The 23,450-nt window shown below is 36.9% G+C and overlaps 1 protein-coding gene across 4 annotated transcripts in view; it reads left to right on the top strand.

Annotated features, from left to right (window-relative positions):
* eps8l2 (EPS8 like 2) overlaps positions 1–23,390 on the top strand; it is a 35,581-nt gene extending 12,191 nt beyond the window's left edge. For 3 of the 4 annotated variants that reach the window (XM_046858894.1, XM_046858895.1, XM_046858893.1), the window contains 18 exons: positions 4,222–4,286; positions 6,051–6,212; positions 7,201–7,350; positions 7,666–7,745; positions 8,056–8,165; positions 8,264–8,340; positions 8,527–8,653; positions 8,808–8,896; positions 9,274–9,348; positions 9,422–9,570; positions 10,696–10,834; positions 11,010–11,044; positions 13,104–13,203; positions 13,278–13,406; positions 18,642–18,723; positions 19,881–20,064; positions 20,184–20,316; positions 20,656–23,390. In XM_046858894.1, the coding sequence (XP_046714850.1) occupies positions 4,222–4,286; positions 6,051–6,212; positions 7,201–7,350; positions 7,666–7,745; positions 8,056–8,165; positions 8,264–8,340; positions 8,527–8,653; positions 8,808–8,896; positions 9,274–9,348; positions 9,422–9,570; positions 10,696–10,834; positions 11,010–11,044; positions 13,104–13,203; positions 13,278–13,406; positions 18,642–18,723; positions 19,881–20,064; positions 20,184–20,316; positions 20,656–20,730 (1,961 nt within the window). In that variant the 3' untranslated portion in view covers positions 20,731–23,390. Of the gene's footprint in view, positions 1–3,527; positions 3,783–3,988; positions 4,057–4,221; positions 4,287–6,050; positions 6,213–7,200; positions 7,351–7,665; positions 7,746–8,055; positions 8,166–8,263; positions 8,341–8,526; positions 8,654–8,807; positions 8,897–9,273; positions 9,349–9,421; positions 9,571–10,695; positions 10,835–11,009; positions 11,045–13,103; positions 13,204–13,277; positions 13,407–18,641; positions 18,724–19,880; positions 20,065–20,183; positions 20,317–20,655 lie in introns of those variants that run through there. The other variant, XM_046858896.1, reaches the window with a different exon arrangement.
* Positions 23,391–23,450: the final 60 nt, after the last annotated feature.

Genomic DNA, 23,450 nt, shown 5'->3' with positions numbered 1-23,450 from the left:
TTTCCTGAACATAGAGACAGGGCAGAGGGCTATTGAAGTGAGGGATGGATGATGAGAGCAGGAAGTGAGAGAATACCCTTTTGTTATTAGAGAGAAAGAGGAGATGGGGAGGGGGTGTTTGTCTGATACAGTATCCTGTAAGCTAGCTGATTGGTACATGTGCTAAGTTAATGGTAATGATTAGCCTTGCTCCCTCAACCTAAGAGTAGCAGGTCACCACATTTCTCAGCTGCTCTCCTCTTTCTAGTAAAGGAAAAGATAAATTGATGCTGACATAAGCCATTTTGTCTTATAGTCATAACTAAGTAAAAATCATTTTTTTTCAATCAGATATTGTAATGTGTTCTAATGTGCATTTGTATTCTAGTTATTTGGATTGCACTGAAACTATAATGTATTTGTCACTGTTTGTGGATATCATATAGATACAGAAACTGTATATTATCAAAAACTTTGCAAATTCTTTGTCTTATCATAATGATATAATAATACATATATTATTATAATTCTTATTACTACCAGTCTGCCATTTTTTTATTACAATGTGTTGTTATAGCAATAGAATGACAAATAATAATTAAAAAAAGTGCTTTTGTACATCTAGCTGTGTCAAATATTCGAACAAATTCTCCCAATTACCCAGAACAACCTACCAGTCAAATCTTATTAAAAAAAACTTCCACAGATTAGTACCTTATTGTTAATTCAATTTCTAAAAGCAAGATGTTGTCATGATAGATATTTTCTCAAGTTTATTACTGGTTAATATTTATTAAATTGTATTTTTATGTAGAATCATTTCACGGTTAGTAGCATTATTTGTAGGTATCTCAGCATTCTCTTGCATATGCTTAAGACTTTTGCACAACCATATATAATATACACTGATTACCCATAACATTATAACACCTTAGGGTCACATAGATGTGAAATCCTTATTAATTTGTGTCTGTACTATGATGAATGTTGGTGATTCTATGACTCGACTTACATGTCACCTGGTCTTAGTCTGTCTGTTTGGCAGTTCTTCAAGATTAGACCAAAATTACTTTATTAGACACAAAGAGTTAAAATACAGAAAGGCTTGCTTAAACCATGCAGTGCACTATGATAGCTAGATCAGCTAAACTAGTACACCAGGGAGAATGCTATACGCTGGCAGCCATGCAATGAACCGGATTGGATTGCTGATAGAAGCAATGTGCATACTTGCATGAATTTGTTGATGACTGCTGAGCGTGATATACTTAAATTATGATTTGACCGGTGCAATATTTAAATTTTGTTACTATTAAAACTGATTTGTTTTTTCTTTTTTTTACTGGTGATAAGCAAAGCTGTCTTATTTATGAGCAGTCAATCATACACTATGAGGCCCCCCAAAATATGTTTTTTCCCCCAAACTGTTACTTCAAACATGGACTGACAGGATTTTATAGAATGTTATTGTATGCTGTAATAAAATGATAATGCTCCTGTGCTAGCTCCATGAAGTGAAAGCATGGTGCACCAAGGTTTATGAAGAAGACCTCGAATGTCTGGCACGGATCCCTAACTTTGAAGCACTAAATACCAATGGGATGAACTGGAACAACACCTGCACCCCAGACCTTTTCTTAATAAGTGAAGGACATTATAATAACAAAAGAGTAATGGGATATTTAACAAATACATATGGATGTTATGGTTAGTTGTTCACAAGCATTTGGCCATATAGTGTAACTGCTCTCTACATCATAATGTCCATAATGTCCAGGAAAAATGTTCAAGCAATCCAGTTTGAACATTTTTATCTGTAAGAAGTTATGATCCATACAAGTTTTTCTGAACTGAAACGAGTTTCTCTTCCAATCATTTCAATGTATCATTGAAAAAAGAAAAAGAAGACATCAACACGTTGTTTAAATGCAGCACCAGTATATTGGATTCTTTTACTTGTCAATGATACAATAACCACTTTTTAGACAAAGAAACTTAAGTTTATGCTGCTTGAAGGCTGTTGCTTTAACCAATCAGATTTCTTTTTGGAGTTACTTGGGCCATATAGCAGGCATCTAATAACATCTGTATTTTCACATCCTTTGATTGTATGGTCAGAGAACACATTCGTCAGAGCTCGCAAACCACATCTTTAACACAATGCACAAAAATATACCCGAGTGGATTTAATAAAATGTTTTTTTTTTATTCTACAATGGATAACAGAGGAAAAGAAATTGATTTGGCGCATATATACTCACATGGCCAACTTTTCAAAAGAAGCTGAAGGAAAGTTAAACCAAAACAGTTCAAAACAGTTGTTAAACTTTTTTCATAAACCATGTATACTTTTTTGTTTTCTTTCCCATAGAATTTTACAAAAACCCAGTTTGCCTTAATTTTAAATGAAGGAAAACCATAATGCAGGTTGTTTTTGAATATTAGGTTATTATTGATGCTCCTGCTAGAGATGTCTACAAACCAACTTGATTATGTAAATTATGTTACAGTAACTTTCTTTCGGCTTCTCCCATTAGAGGTCGCCACAGCGGATCATCCATATTCATGATCCGCATGTTTGATTTGGCACATGTTTTTACGCTGGATGCCCTTCCTAATGCAACCCTCCCCATTTATCCGGGCTTGGGACCGGCACTAAGAGTGCACTGGCTTGTGCAACCCTAATGGCTGGGGTTGGTTCCCTGACCGGGGATCGAACCCGGGCCACAGCGGTGAGAGCGCCGCATCCTAACTACTAGACCACAGTATGACTTAAAAACGTAAAATGCTAAAATGTATATTTCACAGCAAGACTCACTAAGCTAGTAATGCTAGCATAAAGGCAGACTGACCATTTTTACCACCATGTGTGATAAACTGTACATATAAACTGAAAATATAAATAAAGAACATTTCCATGCATTTTGCAGAAACATTTTGGGCCAAACAATAATTTCTGGCTGCTTGCCAGAATTCAGCCATAGTAATATCTAACCGGTTTATCCAGACCTCCACACATACTGGGTTTAACTGCTAATAAACGTGCACGATCATAAGCAATGCCTTTCAAAAGGGCTCATTTCAGGTTGTCATAAACACACTCTACAGCCCCTTATCATTCTTTTCAGTAGAATGTTTTACCATAATATTGCTGTCAGTAGTGTAAAATAATTTTTACTAAAAATAGTAGTAAAATAATAATAATGTATTATTACTAAAATGCTAGTTTGAGTTATTTTTAATGGAAAAAAGGGCGAATAAATTATGAATCTAAAAGTTTATTGATTATGTTACTCTGTGTAACTGCAGTATTTATAGAATATTTTTGAGCTACATGTAGATGTAGTTCTAATCAAAAATCAAACAGAGGATCAAATTCCTCAGTGATGTGCTTCATGTATTGTATGTATTTTTGAGTAAATTCATATGTACATTTTCTACAAACATTCTCCCTTTCTTAGTGGTTTTTTAAATATGTAAATTTTTGGGCAGGAAGGTCGGTAGATGTTTGCTGATTTTTCCCCCCCAGTTACTACGCCATTTAAGTTAAAAAAAGGATTTATGGCAGCTGCAGTAAAGCAAACATAGATAACACTAGATGACTGTAGATGAGAAGGAAGCCAATGTGTAATCTGAGCAGTTCATATAATATCTGGCCTTTGACCCTTATGAAAACTGCAGTGTAATCTTGTCCTGTCAGTACCTGTCAAAATGGACGAAACATTCAGACATGCTTTTGATGGCTAGGCTGCTGAGTGGATTTATGTTTTTTTTTTGCTGAAGAATTTAATGCTGATGGATGGGTAGGATTTTATTACTTTAATAACAATTTATTTTAACAAAATATAATAATCGGTGTAATAGTTACAGTCAGTGTAATAGGTTGCGTAAATATAGAATTAGCGCAATTGTCAAACTGAGCTTGTTACGAGTTGACAAACAAAAGGCAATGTGTTAATTTTTGTGTTTAATTTTCAATCTGTTGTGTGTATTCATGTGTTACTTCCAGCTTGCTTCCTTATAACCGTTTCATGAATAGTCTGTCCTCACAAAATTGCACCAAAATGTGGCATCAAGGTTAGTCTACTGTCTCTGGGTTCCTGTATACTAGTCTAATCACTTTTTCTTACTTGAGGATATCTAGAAATTCTTCAATCTGTTCCCGGCGAAGAAAAAAAAATCACATTGAACTTTTTCTTTAATTAATTCTCCGTTTCTAACACCTTTTTTTCTTTACACCAGAACAACGCAAGAAATACTCCAATTCAAACTTCATTATGCAAGAAACATCTCAGTACCACGTCCAGGTAGGACAACCATCTCCACTGTTTTTCCTTTTACCTTCCTATATATCAGTTTCCCTTCTACCTCCTTCTTCCTCAAAGTATCTCTTTTGCTTTTTTACTATAATGGAAAATGGAGGTGTAGCATTCAGTGTCTTTCCAGTAACTCAGCGTATTTAGTTAATGTTTAAACAAAACACATGCAGTTTTTTCGCAACCTATTGCAATAACACGCCTTCAGTAAATGGCTTTCTGTTGGAATGATCAAATGAAACCACAAAGAATCAAAGTGGGGGTTTTTATAAAGACTCACAAATGTTTTTAATGACCAGGACAGGTAATTCGTTCTTTCTTTCACTAACAGTATGCCACCTATACAGATTGTGCCAAAAGTTTGAAAATGCCTAGTCCTTTTCTGTTTTTGAGACACAAACGTTTCTTTTGTTTCTATGCAACAAAAAATTTAAAAGGCAAAACACACAAGAATTGGACAGTGAATGACTAGAAGAAATTTTTATGGACAGATGAGTCCAAATTTGACATTTTTGTCTCTACCAGAACTTATTTAAGAAGGAATTTAGGAGAGAAGATGTTAGAAGATGTTAGATGTTTCACACCCACAGTCAAAATGGAGGTGGAAGCTTAATGGTTTGAGGTTGTTCATTGGAACCATACAACAAAACATTGACCTGAAACATATGATACATTGCCTAGATTGTTTCATATAAACAGAAGGAACATGCAAGTGTCTAAAAAAATGATAAAAAACTAGGTGTTTCCAGACTTGTAAAAGGCATTGTTTATATGTGCACTTACATTCAAACTACATTCAAACAGTTGCAATATTAGGTTGCTGTATTTGCAGATCATTGGTAGTAAGTTCTGCTTTGAGACAGCTTACGAGAACTTCGAAGCAGAACATTGACCTGATTAGTCATATTATATATGGTTGGATGAATTATGCTTATTCTTGCTCTTTGGACCAGTGATCATTAGACACTGCTTGTGGATGTGGTTTCAGCTAATCAGTAGGGAGCAGAATTTGTGATGACATTGAGTACTGTTATGATAGACCTAGCTTCGAATGGTTATAATCTTAAAAGGGACTTTGAATGAAGTGTTTTTTTTATTTTTAATCACATGTCTGTGATTCATTTTGGGTTATTTTGGTTCATTTGGCATAAAGTAAGTTTTGCTTGCTTTGTATGCCGGTTTCTAACCTTGACACAGGCTTTGATTACCATGCAGCTACCATGTTCGGTTAAAATAGCTGTTTAATGCATTCACAATGGGTAGGGTTTTTTATTGATAATGTTTTAAATAAACATTGTTCCATCAGAGTTAACCTTAGATATTGGTTAAATATAGCTGGGCTCCTGCTTTCTTTCTCTCTCTCGGTGTGTGCAGAGTATAATCGAGTATAAAAGAGTATGAAGCATCACATTGTAATGTTCGCTTGACAGATCAAAAAAGCAGAACGAGAAGGTGTGGCCATTACCATGACACCAGATAAATATGGTTTGATTTGATATATATATATATATCCAAATGTCCTTATGTTAAAATATAAAGCATCATCTCTCGTTGCGTTTTATTTGCATGACTTTTGCCGGACTGTTTTCCCCACTATAATTTAGTATCCAGTCAACACAAACTTGTGGAATTCCTGTGTTGTTTATTTTGCTTTATTTAAAAGGTCAAGGCCAGTTAGAGAATAGCCATACTGTATAAAACATGAAGTTTGGACCTTTTAAATGTGTAAAAACACAGTACATTATATGTTTTTAGCATCTGTCAACATTTATGATGGACAAGGCTGAGTCAATAGCCACAATAGATGATGCAGTGAAGAAACTCCTTCTTCTGGAGTCTAAAGGTAAAATCTGGACCCAAGAGATGCTGCTGCAAGTCAGTGACAAAGCAGTCAAGCTTCTAGACTGCGACACAATGGTGAGTACATAATTGTATTGATTTATTTTTTATTCACACATGTTGTGTGAGTCATTAGAATTCGACTACTACAGAGGCCATAATGTAAAATATACTTTAATGCAGTAGTGCTGTTTTCTCAAAATGTCTAAAATGCTTTCTTGATACTGAATTCTGTTAGCACCTAAATGTGATTACGCAAATAATTTATAACAAATCAAAAGTCACATTACACTCATTATCTATGCTTTTAGAGCGGAAAAAAACAAGGTGTTTCTTGTGGCCTTGCACTTTGACTTTGTGTTACTTCAGAACTCGAGTACGCTGCCTTTTATCCCTTGTAGACCTTCACACCACTAAACCTACTGTGTATAAATATATATATCCATTTTCCTTTTGTAGTTTCAATGGCAGTGATTGTACATGTTTTGGGTCTAAATTGTATGACAAAAAATATTAAATCACCATTTACAATTTTTTTATACACTAATGCCAAGGGTATATGGACATGTGACAATCGTTGACCATCCCATTCCAGGTTTATTTTCCTTTTACTGTTTAACCGTAATTCTTCTAGGGTGAATTTTTGGAGTGTGGTGTTGGGATTTGTGAACATTTAGCCACAAGAGCATTAGTGAGGTCTAACTCTGATGTCGAATCAGGTTCAAGTCGACTCTACAGTTCATGAAATGTTGGCAAACAGTGTCTTAATGAACCTCATTTGTGAACAGGAGTATTCTCAGGCTGGAACAACCTTTTTGGTTCCAGTAAAGAGAAATTGTAAATGCTACACTATAAAAAGACACATACAGATTATATAGTTATGCTATTTCAACGGTTTGTCTATAAACGTTTGGTTATATACTGTAGTGTAGCCTTCTTACGCCAGGAACTGTATAGAATATACTGTGATTTATTAAATTGATTATATTTCTAGTGTACAATTTTTTTTCTTGGTTTGGTCATTTATCCTTCAATTTCGTCCTATTTTTTGGCTACCATTCAACAGGAGGAGCTGGAGAACTTTCCTCTCTCTATAGTTCATCACAGTCAGACAGTGATAAATAAGACACGGTACCCATCTGTCTTGCTGTTGGTCTGCCAGGACAGTGAGCAGCACCGACCAGACATTCACTTCTTCTACTGTGATGAGGTGGAGGTAAGGCATGCAAATCCTATACATATACTGTAGGCTTTACAAACAACCAGGATTCCATGTAGAATGAAGTCTCCTTAGCGTTATCTTGGTATCTATTGTTTTGTATAAAACATACACTTGAACTTTGCTGCACTGTCTCTGCATTGCTAAATGTGTGTATAAGTGTCAGTATTTGTCACGCAAACTTGGAAACCAGGCTTTTTGATGGATCTTGATTATAACTCTCTGTACTTTGTGCCTTAAAAAGCTGTATTATCAGAAAATGTACAGACCTATAACACACAATGCTAATAGAAATCGGATTGATCTTTTCAGGCAGAAATAGTGCACGCTGACATCGATAGTGCTTTAGGAGACAACAAAAACGGCAAGAAGATGAGACCTCAAACGCTAAAGTAAGTTCAAATTATCACCTCCATGCACACAAACTGAAGTATGGAACCACACAGTAAATAAAAGGTACGTTGGATATAGTTCTAGTACAACTATTGAGACATTACTAAAATGTTGTACAGTATATGTTGTATAAGTTTAATTAGATCCCTTTGCTTGTCTTGAACAGTTGCCAAAAACCATACAGCTTTATTATCTAACTTTTGGCATTAGATAAACATAGATCATCCCTCTCATATATTAAAGTTTTAGTGTTATAGGTGCATATACATTATCATCCTGCTGATATTAAGCACAAGTCTCCTTTTGCAGGGTGAACCAGGAAAAAATGAAGCGACATAGGGAGACAATCATCCCACCCTCAGAGTCGAAAGATTTATCTCCTGGAATAAAAGGACGTGTGGCAGCTATGGACATGCAAAGTAAAAAGGAATACACACATATGGGACATATGCGATAGTGCCTGGTATCAATTGCATAATTTGTTTAATGTACACCTGTCCATCTGTCCGTTTGTCAGATGTAGAAAGACGAAGTTCAGCACAGCAGGACACAGAATCCCATGAGAAATTAGCTCAGCGCATCGAGAAGGAAGTGGTGAGTGCTCCTATCACTGCGTAACATCAGAAGGAACACCCATATAGACACACACACACACACACACAAACAAAGGGCTAAAACCACTCAAGCATTGAGCGCATCAGGTGAATGGTAACCACAGACCAGGTTTAATGTTGTAATTGCAGTTGTCTCTATATGCATGGCTGTGTGTTTGTTGTTTAGCAAATTCTGAACTGCGCTCTGGATGACATCGAGATCTTTGTGGCACGGCTTCAGAAAGCTGCAGAAGCGTTTGCCCAGCTCAACCAGCGTAACAAGAGCAGAAAAAATAAGAAAAAAGGACCAGCTGGTATTTACTCTTACCTTTCCCCGTCCTGCATTTAGTCATCCTTGTTACTCCTTGCTCTTTTTTTTACATTTTAAGTATAGTTTGGGTATTGTTTATTATTCCTGGCCAACTATGATAATCATTATTCTGCACATTTTCTTTTTTTTTTATTCAGAGGGGATGCTAACTCTAAGAGCCAAACCTCCGTCTGAGGCCGAGTTTGTTGACACTCTCCAGAAGCTGAAGCTCTCTTTGAATCTGCTGGTGAGTTCCATTATACAACCTGCTTTCATCTGTCACACCCTCAGACACAAACATGCACAAGCCCTATCCAAGTCTGAGTCATGAAAATAATCATACCACACCGGCTCTTTGGAGCCCTGGACTAATGTTATTAAATATTTCACCTTGACAACACCATGACGTTTCAAATAAGTCCATAGCTTTAGTGTATAGTGTATAGATATTTCTAAATTCAATGTTCTGAACCTCACTGGACAATATGTCAGTCATTAGTTAATTTATAACAGTTACTCAGAATGAATTTAGTATATAAGGCACGAGCAAATAATACAACTGTAACAGCAATAGTCATACTTACTATTGTGTATGTACTAGCTTACTTTGTGCTCCATCTGCAGGCCAAACTGAAGAAGCACATTCAGAATCCCAATGCTGCAGAACTCATTCACTTCCTGTTTGGACCCCTTGAGATGGTAAGGATTGCAAACATGTGCGCAATCAAAAATACATACAGTAGTCGAAAGCTCATAACTATGTTTTACGCAGGTCTTGCAGAACTGCGGGAGTCCTGACCTGCCTCGTGCAGTCATCTCTCCTCACCTGTCTCGTGAAGCGGTGGAGTTTCTGAAAGGACACCTGACTCCTAAGGAGATGACCATTTTTAATCTGATGGGTGATGGCTGGACAAGACCCAGGTAATACTACTTTTTTTGAGGTAATACTGCTAATTTGACATAGAATGGATATCAGTTATCTTGGAGTTTTTTAGAGCACTTCTTTAAATACTGGTTGGACTGCAGCTTTATTTCATTGTCTACTGCATCTACTGAACCTGGTGATGAGATGAACATTGCAGGTATGCTTGATGAGGGAGATCAGTGATAGAGACCTACACATTTTTTTCTAACACTTTTTATTTCAAATGCCTAGTTTTTCATAAAACAATAAACACAGTATATGTTAAACACAATAAAATCTTACGTCTTGTTTTATTTAAGCCTTGAGGTACATTTTGTACTTCTGTATATATCACTTCCTTCATTATCAGGTCCTTCACAATTATAATAGTCTCCTGCTATTGTTAGAACTGACCATGTTGAGCTTTATGCACTGAGCATTGTAATTAAATATCTGTATTTTGTGCACTTTTTTTTATTTACATATTGTAGTACTGTGCAAATGTGATTGGAGCAAATGAATAAACTTTGCAAAGCAAAATTTTAAAGATGCTTTTAAAATAAATTAATCAGATTAATATGTTAAGTTGAAAATAATACAATTCATATTACATGTATAATTTAATATATGATATAAATATATGATATATAGTAAAATTGTCATATATAAACATAGAAAATCATATGATAGATAATATAGGATATAAATATTATGCACCTCCATCACACTTGCTTCTTTTTTTTATTGCAATATTTTTCATTTTGTAATGTCTTTTTATATGTTACTTAGGAGCTACTTTAATGTTTAATGTCTATTCAATTGTTTTTAAATGCTACAATAATTACATTCAGTCATGCCTCCATACAAATGAATTAATTCTGTATTTATTTGGTTAATTATTTGGTTAGTGTGTTAATTATATAGTCTAAAATTTCATATTTAATCAATAATGCAAAATACATGAGGTTTTATTTTGCTTAGTACTGGATATGAATGGAAAGTTCTATTGGGATTGTTTGTAACGAAACAAGTCCCACTTGAGAAGACCTATTTGTACGTTCTATATTTTTTAGCATACTGTAATATATTTCTGCGCAATGAGTTATGAAACATTCACCCCTTTTTTGTTATCTCTCTGACAGAGCTGATTGGTCCAGGGACCAGTGTGCTCCTCTCTACATCCCACATTTCCGTAATGGCTGGGAGCCTCCAGTGGAATTGTTTCGAACGTCACCATGGGAAACTGAGTGCTCCAATATGTCCTCCATGTCGCAGGAAGAGGTCCGAAATAAAAATTGGGATTACAAAGTGTCACTTTATAATTTTATCTATGTTAAGATCACTTTGTTGATGACAACACTACTACTACCTGGTTCTTGGAATAGCCTATGATAAAACAGCGTTTTATGGGTCATTTTATAATTTTGTTTTTGTTTCCTCCTCTATTTCCTTTTAGTTTTTTGGCTCACAGTCCTCACTGTCATCAAATGGGTGAGTTACGGGTTTTTAAACACATTTTAAGCATGCATATTTCATAATGCTGCCTTGCCCTGTCAAATTCTGAACTCCGGTTACTATTGTGTGCGGAGTTTCACGTTACACTCAAAAATGGAGGGTTTTCTATTTGTCGTCTGGTTTCCTTTCACCTAGATATGCCAGTAATGTGTATGGCTAAACTAAATTGTGGACATGGCAAGAACATGTGAAACTCACAGAGACAGTAATCTTATCTCAGCATTAAAGCTGTTTTATTCATTTTATTTTAGTTATTTGTTTGTTTAGCTTGATGTAAATGCAGTCAGGAAAGCAAAACAAACAAATAACTCAGAAAAGACATTTGTGGTTATTTCATTATAAATGACCACAAATGTCTTTTCTGAGCTCACATCATTATCAGTTTTATTCAACCCCCAAGTGACATTCAATCTTAGTACTTAGTACAACATCCTTTTACAGTTATAACAGCTTTTAAACGTGAAGCATAGCTTGACACAAGTGTCTTGCAGCGATCTACGGGTATCTTCGCCCATTCATCATGGGCAAAAGCCTCCAGTTCAGTCACATTCTTAGGCTTGCGCACTGCAACTGCTTTCTTTAAGTCCCACCAGAGGTTCTCAATCGGATTTAAGTCTGGTGACTGCGATGGCCACTTCAAAATGTTCCAGCCTTTAATCTGCAACCATGCTCTAGTGGACTTGGAGGTATGCTTGGGATCATTGTCCTGTTGAAAGGTCCAACGCCTTCCAAGCCTCAGGTTTGTGACGGACTGCATCACATTGTCATCCAATATCTCCTGGTACTGAAGAGAATTCATGGTACCTTGCACACGCTGAAGCTTCCCAGTACCTGCAGAAGCAAAACAGCCCCAAAGCATGATTGACCCCCCGCCATGCTTCACAGTAGGCAAGGTGTTCTTTTCTTCATAGGCCTTGTTCTTCCTCCTCCAAACATAGCGTTGATCCATGGGCCCAAACAGTTCTAATTTTGTTTCATCAGTCCACAGAACACTATCCCAAAACTTCTGTGGTTTGTCCACATGACTTTTGGCATACTGCAGTCGACTCTTCTTATTCTTTGGGGACAGCAAGGGGTGCGCCTGGGAGTTCTGGCATGGAGGCCTTCATTACGCAGGGTGCGCCGTATTGTCTGAGCAGAAACTTCAGTACCCACATCTGACAAATCTTTTCTCAGTTCCTCAGCAGTCACACGGGACTTTTCTCCACTCTACGCTTCAGGTAGCGCACAGCAGTCGAAGTCAGCATCTTCTTTCTGCCACGACCAGGTAGCGTTTCAACAGTGCCCTTTGCCTTGAATTTGCGAATGATGCTTCCTATGGTGTCTCTTGGTATGTTTAACATCTTTGCAATCTTCTTATAGCCATTGCCCTTCCTGTGAAGAGTAATCACCTGTTCTCTTGTCTTCCTGGACCATTCTCTTGACCTCACCATGTTTGTAACCACACCAGTAAATGTCTAGAAGGAGCTGAGTATCACAGTAATTTTAAAGCTGCCTAATTTGTGCTTATTAGGCTTTATTGCTGCTCCCTGATATTCACAGGTGTTTTCAATACCTGATTGAAAACACTTCATTGAACCTCTGTTCTTCAGAGTGGTAGTCTTTAAGGGGTTGAATAATTATGTCAATGAAGAATTCACAAAAGAAACATTTACTACTGTATTACAAAACTAATTGATGTCATTTTAGTTGCATATGGTTCTTTAAGAAGTCCTTGTAGGATTTCATTCTGAATACAATTACAAATGTACACCAAATTCCCTAAAACCATTTACAGCATTGGGGGTTGAATAATTTTGAACACAACTGTATATATTAGGCTTTTTTACCCATTATATATACTTTCTACCCTAATTAAACAAGTAAAGATAATCACTGATTTGTTGCAACACTAATTTGTTGCTTGTTTAATTGTTTAGGTGTTTGGAGTAGCAGACATCTCTTAAACTAAATCAACTAAATACAAGGCAAATTGCTCATTTCTCATATCATGGTTGACTGTAAAAGTTGCATTTAAACAATCCATGCTCTGTAGTTCCTTCACAGCAACTTCTCGGAAATACGTGAAGGTCCTCTACAGCTTTGTGGCTCACAATGTCAATGAGCTGTCTGTTCTTCAGGATGAGGTTTTAGAGGTAAGAATGCAAAATAATGAAGAATGATCATCATTAGCAGTGCCTGAAATGCTAATTTCACATTTTTTGTTAAGGTTATTGAGAGTGATAATCAGTGGTGGAAGTTGAGGAACAGGAGTGGACAAGTGGGCTTAGTGCCCTCCAACACCCTAGCTGTCATTACGACAGAGGATCTTCACAGTATGGACCCAATCTTCAGCCAGGTAACACATTCTCAACTCTTACATCAATTTACACTAAATTGAAAAAAGTATCGGGTCACCTGACCTTTCCTGCTATATGTGGTTCTTTTCCAAACTGTTTCCACAAAGCTGGAGGCACACAGTTGTATAGGACGTCTTTAGATTCTCTGTAATAAAATTTTGCCCAAACCTGTTCCAGCATGGCAATGCCCCTGTGCACAAAGTGAGCTCCGTCAAGATATGGTTTACATGGAAAGTAAACCACTTATTTTGGATAGAAAGATCTTTAGTGGCCTGCTATAGAGCTCTGATCTCATCCCTACTGGAACGCTGACTGCACCCCAGGCCTCCTCACCTCAGAGGTGACAAAAGTACACACATCCTTTACTTAAGTAGAAGTACAGATCCTCATGTTTTAAAATACTCAGGTAAAAGTTGAAGTACTAATTATTATTTTTACTCAAGTGAAAGTAAAGAAGTTTTGGCTCTGACATGTACTTAAGTAAAAAGTAGTTATTACTTCCACCTGTTTTAGCTGTTAACTGGACCTCACATCATTTAGATAGATAGATAGATAGATAGATAGATAGATAGATAGATAGATAGATAGATAGATAGATAGATAGATAGATAGATAGATAGATAGATAGATAGATAGATAGATAGACAGACAGACAGACAGACAGACAGACTGACTAGTGGGTTAATGTCAGGGTCCCCGCGAGGATGAGTTTGAGAGTTTGATTCCTGGTTGCTGTGTTGGTAAATAAAACTTCTGGACCTTGTCCACTCTGAAAACATTTCAATTCTGTCCTTTCTGTGTTGGATTAATTTCTCAATTTCCTGGTCTTTAATAAAAAGATAACTATACCAAAAAAAAAAAAAGCACTTCTGTGGTAGCTCAGTGGGTTAAGGCTTGTGCCTGAACATGGTCCTTAATATAGTCCACGCTGGTGATAAGGTTTCAAAGTATGAACCCTCCAAAAAAGCACACATGCTTTTTAGCAGCGGTCGCTCAGTGGGTTAAGGCTTGTGCCTCATCTAAACATGCTTCCCAGTCTGATCTCTTCCATGGTTCAGTGGGTTAAGGCTGGTGCCTCACTGAAGTCCTAGACTTAACACTCATTACTCATCTCAGCCCATTCCACCATCATTTATTTATTATTATTTATACTCTACTGTACTACACTGTTTACATGCTGTTTTTTGCACCTTCACTGTTTCTTATTACACTATACTGTTATTATACTATACTGTTTACATGCTGTTTTTTGCACCTCTTGACTGCTGCTGTTTTTTGCACTACATGGTGTCTGTTTATATTCAGTCCCGGGTATAGTTTTTACAGTTCTCCTCATACAGTACTGTATATTCAGAGTATACAGTAGGTTTACTAGTTGGTGCTATCTCAGGTTTTGTGTCTTGTCTTGTCTTGTGTTTTCTGTCTGCACTGTCTGTCTGTACTGTTTTTTGTCCGCACTGTTTGCACTAGGTTGCACTCGATGCACTTTATGTAGCTTGTTGTTGTTTAGTGTAGCACCAGGGTTCCAAAGGAACGTTGTCTCGTTTCTACTGTGTACTGTGTACCACTGTGTATAGTAGAAATGACAATAAAAGCCTCTTGACTTGACTTGACTTGATGGTGAGGATCAGGGTTTGAATCCTGCTTTCTACCTGCTAGTTGCGATATAGGTTATGTTCCTGCTTCCTTAATCTTTCTTTAGCTTTATATTCATGTGTTGATGGTATAAAAGTAGATAGACCTGCTCTAAACAAACTTCCCAGCCTCTCTTCCCTAATGGTTCAGTGGGTTAAATCAAGTCGCTTGCTTTTGGTGGGGTTTAGGGTTCAAATCCTGCTTTCTGGCTCCAGTCAGGATTCACTTCCTACAACTTTCTTTAGCGATATATTTTTGTTTTTAATGGGTTGAAAAGAAAGATAGACCTGCTCTAAACAAGCTTCCTACCTGTCCTCACCAATGGTTCAATGGGTTAAGGTTGGTATCTCGCTGGTGGTGGGGATCATGGTTCGAATCCTGCTTTCTTCCTGTTATTTACAATGTGGGTTCAATTTGTGCTACTTATATCTGTATTCGCTTCCTACATCTTTCTTTACCGTTAAATTCTTGTGTTGATGGTTTGAAAAGAATAATAGACCTGCTCTAATCAAGCTTCTCATCCAGTTTTTTTCTGATGGCTTAGTGGGTTAAGGCTGGTCCTTTCCTAATGTTGGTGGTCAGGGTTCAAACCTGGCTTTCTGTCTGCTAGTCATGAGGTAGGTTAAATTCCTGATACCTACATCTTCATATTCTTGTTTTGATGGGTTAAAAAGAAAGATAGACCTGCTTTAAACAAGCCTCCAGCTTGTCCTTCCTGATGGTTCAGTAGGTTAATGCTGGTGCCTCGCTAATGGTGTAAATTAGGGTTCGAATCCTGCTTTGTCCCCCCTTGTCACGATGTGGGTTTGCTTCATACGTCTGTCTTAAGCATTATATTCTTGTGTTGATGGTTTGAAAGAAAAGATAGACCTGCTCTAAACAATCGTCACAGCCGGGCCTTCCCGATGGTTCAGTGTGTTAAGACTGGTATTTCGCTGTTGGTGGGGTTTAGGGTTCGAATCCTGCTTTCTGTGTCTTTGTCTGGTCTGAATTTCTTGCTTTGAAGCATGAAACGAAGGATAAACCCCCAAAAAAAAGAAGCTGCATTGTGGGACTTGATGGCTTTGTGATAAAAGCCTTGCCGCTGAGCTCAGAGGTTGCTGGTTCGAATCTGGCTTGTCCCCACACTGGGTAAGGTGTGTGGTGAGCAATGGAGCAATGGAGTGGTTGAGTGTGAAGACCTGCTGCTTCACAGCCTCAGAAAAAGTGAGGTTGATAGGTTTTTGGCAGAATTTTTCCCTATATATGCAAAACTAAGTCGATACTTTTTCAAACATTTTTGCTTCATAACCCCCTGATTTCAGCTTCTCAGACACCGGGGCAGATGCCCGGATATTGCCCCCCTGCTTTAGGATACACCCTCCGAATCCAACCTTCCACGCAGCCATTTCTGACACCTTCCTTACTACGGCCACCGGAACCTTCCGCACGCTTAACTTTGAGCCCTGGCCGGGATTTGAACCGGCAACCTCTCAACCCAGAGGCAAAGCTCTTCCAATTGAGCCACAGGATCTCCTGCAAGAACCTGATTTTTAGGACCTTTTTTGGTTCTTTTTAAAAACTTTTTAAACAATTTAAAGAAAAGCTAAGCGGTAGGAATCGAACCGGGTGAGTCAGATAGCAGCGACCACTTCACTGACCATTACACCAACACAGGAGAGGCAAACAAGCCTTTGCTTATTGGACTCTTGGCTTTTCTATAGTTAGGAGACCAGTGTTTTCTCTTAGATCATGATTTTAGAGGGTCAAAACTTCTCCTTCCTGTTCATTCTCTCAGTAACTCAAAGTCTATGAGAAGTGACTCAGGTACAAGAACCACATCTCCAACACCTGCACCACTGATATACCATGATTTACCAGCAACCAATTTTAATGATATTTCATTGTTCTGTTTTTAAAAACTTCTTATAATGTTCAATATGAAACTAGAGGTAAGAATCAAACCAGGAAAGTCTTTCATTATAGATCGCTAATGCCATTACTTCAAAACTCAAAACTTTGTTAGACATGTAAATAAGCAGGAAAGACAGAGACAAAGACAAAGAAACACAGACACAGCTTTAGAAAGAGTGAGAAACAAATAGAGAGACAGCAAGAGAGAGACATATACAGTGAGACAGAGACGTTTACTAAAAGAGACACAGAGACAATTAGATAGAGAAAATAGAGAGACAAAGATAGTGAGATATAGCCACTTCCTGTTGGAAGTGTTTATCGGCGACTCTTAATGATCTCATTTACTAAATGAGCAGTAGTGAGTTAAGGGCTTGCTCAGGTGCCCAAAACTGGCAGCTTGGAGGTGTTAAACATGTATCATATTTACAGCATGTGATATGTATATAAGCATATGTACAGTGATTAAATATAAAGGCTATATCAGTGCAGAGACGTGTGGACATCATTAAGAGCCTTTGCTATGTTTCCACACGGACAGTTAATGAGGTGATACCGGAGAGACTGCACCTCTTCAAGTCAAGTCAGGAAACTTATATATATAAAATTATAGATATTTTACAGATTTGAATGATGTATTGTTTTTATCTGTACGATCAGTAAAGACAGTAATTTAAGTTTCTGTCGCCATTATGAGGGAAAAACCCACAAAACGCCACCTAGAGTGTTAATGGTGTGAATCATGGCGGATTTTGGTGTTTGATTTGAGACTTGGCGCATAAATAAAACAAAAGTTTACTGATTAAAAATATTTTTATCTGGAGTTTATTTATTTATTTTACATCTAAGTAAAGAAAGGACGTCGTGGATAAATGTATTTTTTGCCAAAGGTTTAAATTTTGCCTCTTTTTATATAGTTATTTTTTTATGTATTTACATTTTTTATAAAAATGGTGAAACATAACTGCGCACTGAATTGATCGCGCGTTAATAAAATTTCGTGCCTTTCAAAATTTTTTACATTTTGACAGCCAAATATTACACATATGTATATGTATATATGTGTGTGTGTATATATATATATATATATATATATATATATATATATATATATATATATATATATATATATATACAAAACTCCAGAATTAAGGAAATCGGTTGTTCGGCTGAAATTGGCACGCAGTGAAAATAAATAAAAAAATTTCACGAAATCAATGGATTAAAACTAAAGTAACGAGTCTGTTTTGAAAATGTAAAAAGTAGAAAGTACAGATATTTGTGTAAAATGTAAGAAGTAGAAAGTACAGATATTTGTGTAAAATGTAATGAGTAAAAGTAAAAAGTTGTCTGAAAAATAAATATTGGAGTAAAGTACTGATACCGAAAAAATCGACTTAAGTACAGTAACTAAGTATTTGTATTCCGTTACTTCCCACCTCTGCCTCACCTACATCAGTACCTGTCTTTTGTAATACCCTTGTGGCTGATGAACACAAATATCCATAAGCACACTACAAAACTCCACTCCAGCTTCCCAGAAGAGTAGAGGGAATTATAAGAGCAAATTGAGACTAACTCTGTAATGCAATGCTCAAAATTTACATTCCATACCATGACCAGGTGACCCAGTACTTTTGGCAATATAGTGTATATGTATGTTTACTGTGTTCTTCAAATCTCATGTCCTCTGAATGTCTGTGAAGTCATTTTTAGGTACATCTCCTTCTAATTCTCTGGGGAGAGGAAACAGTTTTGAAATGCCAAGATCACCACGGGATAAAGATTGTGAGTTAACCTAAGAAACCTTACTTATAAAACTTATTCCTACTAGTATTTAATAATTCACTGGTAAAACCCAGTCTAGGGTTAAGTCGCAGAAGCAAGGGGTTATGTTTGCAAGAGTGACAGTCAATCAGAGCCATTAAGGCCTTTTCTTTTGGTCCAAACGGAATCACTGACTAACGTTTTTATATATATTTTTCCATGAATATGCATTAAATTATTCTAAATAGTAAATTATTTTAATTTCATAGCTTTTTCTCTGTGTTCTCTTAAGAGTTTCTATCCAATAGTATTTCAGCCATCATTTGTTGTCAGGGTGAATAAAATTTGCCTCGAGGCATCAGCATCAACATAGATGGCACCTGGAGCCTGGAGCCATCTAGCAGGCATACAATAGTGTCAGCATTTTCAAGTCCTTTGATTAAATGATCAGAGAGCACGCTAGTCAAAGCTTGCAAACCACATCTATAGCAAATTGCACAAGCTAAAATATGCTTTTTTTTATTTCACAATCACTGACAAAAAAGAAGAAATTGATTTATAGATTATACTTACAAGGTCATTCAAAGATGGACTTTTTATGAAAAGCTGGACATCTTGAGCACAAGTTCAAAGCAAATGTTTTTTCAAGAACCATTTATACTTTTGCATTTGCGTTTGTGTAGAATTTGCACAAAACACACCATTTGCCTAAATTTGAAAAACACAGGAAAAAATTTCACAAAAAAATGTACTAAAATCTTACAGTGGACATTGTTTTGTCTTTTTTTGAGGTTAATATTGATGCTTCTGCTAGAGATGATGTATGCGGGTGATGCAGCTGTGGCTGCAGTGAAATGAGACTTTTTGAACTGTGGGTTTCTTGCTTTAGTGATGGCATTCATCTATGAGATACCTGTCTGTGAGGCAGCGTTCTGTTATACTGCATTTTTGTATGATGATGTATGCAGTCGTAATAACGGTATTAAGAGGTGGATTTATTCACGTAGGTGTGAAATGTGCTGCAAAACAAATAGTAGGGTGATTGAATGAACATTAATTTGAGAGAAAAAAAGGTTTTTATTCTACCTAAACGTATGCAATGTATATTTGGTGTCATATCTATGATGTCTGGCTTCTGCAGCCAGACTTTTACATGTCTCACTCTTTTTCTCTCATAGTCCGCATTCAACAGATGGACGAAGTAAACGATGAGCTGCTGAAAAAGATCACCTCGAGCAAGAACCAACCGGCAACACGCAACTTCAAAGTGGAGCGTCACTCTGGTCCTGCCGTTTCTCTCAAGTTGGATTCGACCCCTGCTGAAGTCACTGCCTGGCTCCACACCAAGTATTTTTCCAAGGCGTAAGTCCATTTTCTTTCTACTTGTCCTTTGAAACTCTGTTAGCAAGCATCTGTTTGGATAAATCTGTATTTAAGTGTGCAAGTATGTGTATGTGTTTAACACTTTTTATTTTTCCCAGGACGGTGGATTGTTTGGGAATTCTGAGTGGTGCTCAGTTGTTTTCTCTGAATAAGGAAGAACTGAAGGCAGTATGCGGATATGAAGGCTCACGTGTCTACAGCCAGATCACTGTGCAAAAATCCCAGCTAGAGGTCAGTTAACATTCACCCATTATGTAGTGACAAACAAGCAGCCAGTTCTTACCCAAAGCAACCACTTGATATGCCATGCATGTGTATGATCTCAGTTTACAGTATAAACTTCAAGTTTTCAACTGACTGCTTTCTTAATGTTACTATTTATTGCCATCTATTGGACAGTTATTGTATAACCAATTACATTATTTCGTTCGTTCAATCATTCGAGAATGTATTTTTTAACTGACTAAACTGTCCTTGAATATTTTCATAAATATAATGCCAGCTTCACCTGGCAATCAATCTGGTTATAAAGTCATGCCAAATAATACAATACGTCTATCTGTCTCTCAGAAAAGCCAAGGAGACTCAGAGCTGCAGGAGATCATGAGAAAGCAGCAAGAGAAAATCGCCTCTGCCTCCAAGTGATTGTGGTCTTTTCAAAATATGAATCAAACAATCAGCAATACAAGCTTGTGTCTGTAATATCAATGACTCATCATAATAATAATAATAATAATAATAATAATAAATGGAGAACATGGGTAAGCTTCAGCAATGCTTTTGACTGAAGTGTATGACCCTGCATTGTCTTTAATGTATTTCCTCTTCATACCGTCACACACTAAGTTTGTATACACTTAATTTGTCTATTTATTTTGTTTTAGAGAGGCCTCTGTCTTAATTACATCAGAACATTTTTCTTAATACAGCACTCAAAAATAAAAATGAAGGGAACACGTTAATCACATATTTGATCTCAGTGAATGAAATAGTCAAGTAAAAGTTTCTTACCTACATACACTGTGTAATTCGTTGAGAACTGAAAGGTGTGACAATAGTCAATGGTAAGACCAAAATCATTAAAGAAAAAAGGGCTAGATTCAAAATCACACCAAAAAGTCAAAAATGTAAATAACAAGCTGATTCAACTGAGGCAATTGGTAAGTCAGTAGTGTGCCTGTATGCTCTTTTAACAATTTCTGATGCTCCTGATGAATTAGCAGATGGTGTCTAATGGGATCTCTACCCAGACCAGGATCAGGGTATTAGTGAGTTCCTGGACAGTCTGTGGTGCTACTTGGTTGCTTTGAATGCTTCGAGACAAACTTCTTTGAGGCACAACTCAAATAAGGCCTAGGGAGCATGAGGGCCAGGCAACAACATCAATGCCTTTGTCATTTAGAAGCTGTCTACATGCTGAGGTTGGGTATTTTTATGCATCAGGAGGAACCCAATGCCCACTGCACCAGCATTAAGTCTAAAAATGGCTCTGAGGATTTATTCTCGATACTTGACAGCAATAAGAGTGCTGTTAGTGATCATGTGTCCATCTGTGTGACCCTTAAAGTTTTTTTTCCCCCAAACCATCACTGGCCCACTAACCATGCTGGATAATCTGGCAGACAGAATAAGACAATTTCATTATCTGTCACATGTGCTCAGTGTTGATGAAGAGTACTGTTCTGGTGTTGTTTGGCAAATGTCAATTGAGCTGTACGTTGCTGGGCTGTAAGCAACAGTCCCAATTAAGGAGGCTGAGCCCTCAGGCCACCCACATATTCTGCTTCTGACAGTTTGGTCCAAAACACACACCCCAGTAGTCTGCTGGAGGCCATATTGTAGGGCTCCGGCAATGCTGCCGGTTGTTGCCCGTTCATGGCCCTGAATAGCTCTCTTATATAATGGCTTATCTCTGGCCTATCTTCTCCATGCTTATGAAACTGTGCTGGGAGACACTCCAAACCTTCTTGCGATGGCAATCTTGGATGTGCCATCCTAAAGGAGATTATGTTCAAATAATCACAAATGTGTTGATTAAGTGTTCCCTTCTTTTTTTCTTTTTTTTTAACAGTTTGCTTGCTTATTTATGTGTGTAAACTATTAAGCATTGTCTCTGCATAAAAGGTGTGTATGAGAGACAGAATTTGTCAATAGTGGTGTCAATGATTTATTTTCTAGTTTCAAAATGAATGTTTTGCATTCTGCATTTCATCACATTTAAATGCCATTTTTAATCTGGATATTTGTTTTTCAAAGGTGACTCATTTGTAAAATGTACAGTAAATAATTCTGTCTGCAGATCCAATGTTCGAATGCTGATTTCTGTCATGAAGTATGATGTAGCTGGTAGCACCTCACAGCCCCAGAGTTTGGTTGATCTCTGTGCAGTGTTTCAGATATTCTTTCGGTGTCCGTATGAGTTTACTCCATTTTTCTCTTATCACCCAAAATAAAAGCTAGTATATTGACCGGTTATGCTAAATTACCCTTAGGGTTGAATGAGTGTGAAAATGTATGTGCATGGTGTCCTATTCAGGGTATATCCCCTCCTTGTGCCCAGTGTTCATAGGATGGTCTACAGATCGACCCAGACCATGATAGATCAGGTTACCGAAGATGACTGAAATAATGTACAATGATGCAGGAACATAATAAATTCTGCTGATGCTAATGTAATATATTTGTTTGTTTTATGGTTTCGAAATTGAGTTAATGTTTTACTAACAAATACTAGCTTCATGTAAATGAGGAAGTAAAAGGCAAGGTGTTGACATTTGTGTGAACATTATACACAGCTATTTAGTCACTGGTTGATTTCCAGAATGCATATGGGGAAATCTGCATTAATGACTGTGTGTCATAATATTGTCAATAATAACATGTAATAATAGTCATGATAGAGTACTGCAGAGCTTTAATAACAGTCATAGCTGGTCTTGAGGTGTGTTTTTCTGGTATGCAACTGTGGTGGTTCAAGAAAAACAACCACTGAACCAGCACCAGTGGTGCTCTAGGCTCATTGATGCATGTAAGCAGCAATTTTCTTAGCTGAATCAAAATTATGTTTCATGTGTTTTACTTCAGTTTGGGGTCTGTATATGTTCATGTACATGAAAATATTGGTATTATCATATTTGTGTATGTGTGGGTGTGTGTGTGTGTTTATACACTTGAATACTAAGAGTAACAGTTAATATTGTAATTGTGGATCGATCATTTGCAACCTGTTGTAGTCTGTCTTGATTTTCTTTTCTTTCTGATATTTGTAAAAAAAATACTTTTAATAAAAAAAACACAGAATACTGGAGCAGTTTAGGATTTATTAGGTAATTTGAAGTGTAAAAAAATCATTGAAATTTCTAATT

This window comes from Silurus meridionalis, chromosome 10, assembly GCF_014805685.1.
Source record: "Silurus meridionalis isolate SWU-2019-XX chromosome 10, ASM1480568v1, whole genome shotgun sequence".
Classification (NCBI taxonomy): Eukaryota; Metazoa; Chordata; class Actinopteri; order Siluriformes; family Siluridae; genus Silurus; species Silurus meridionalis.
Note: the sequence above shows the minus strand (reverse complement) of the source record. Positions and strands in the feature narration are given on the sequence as shown.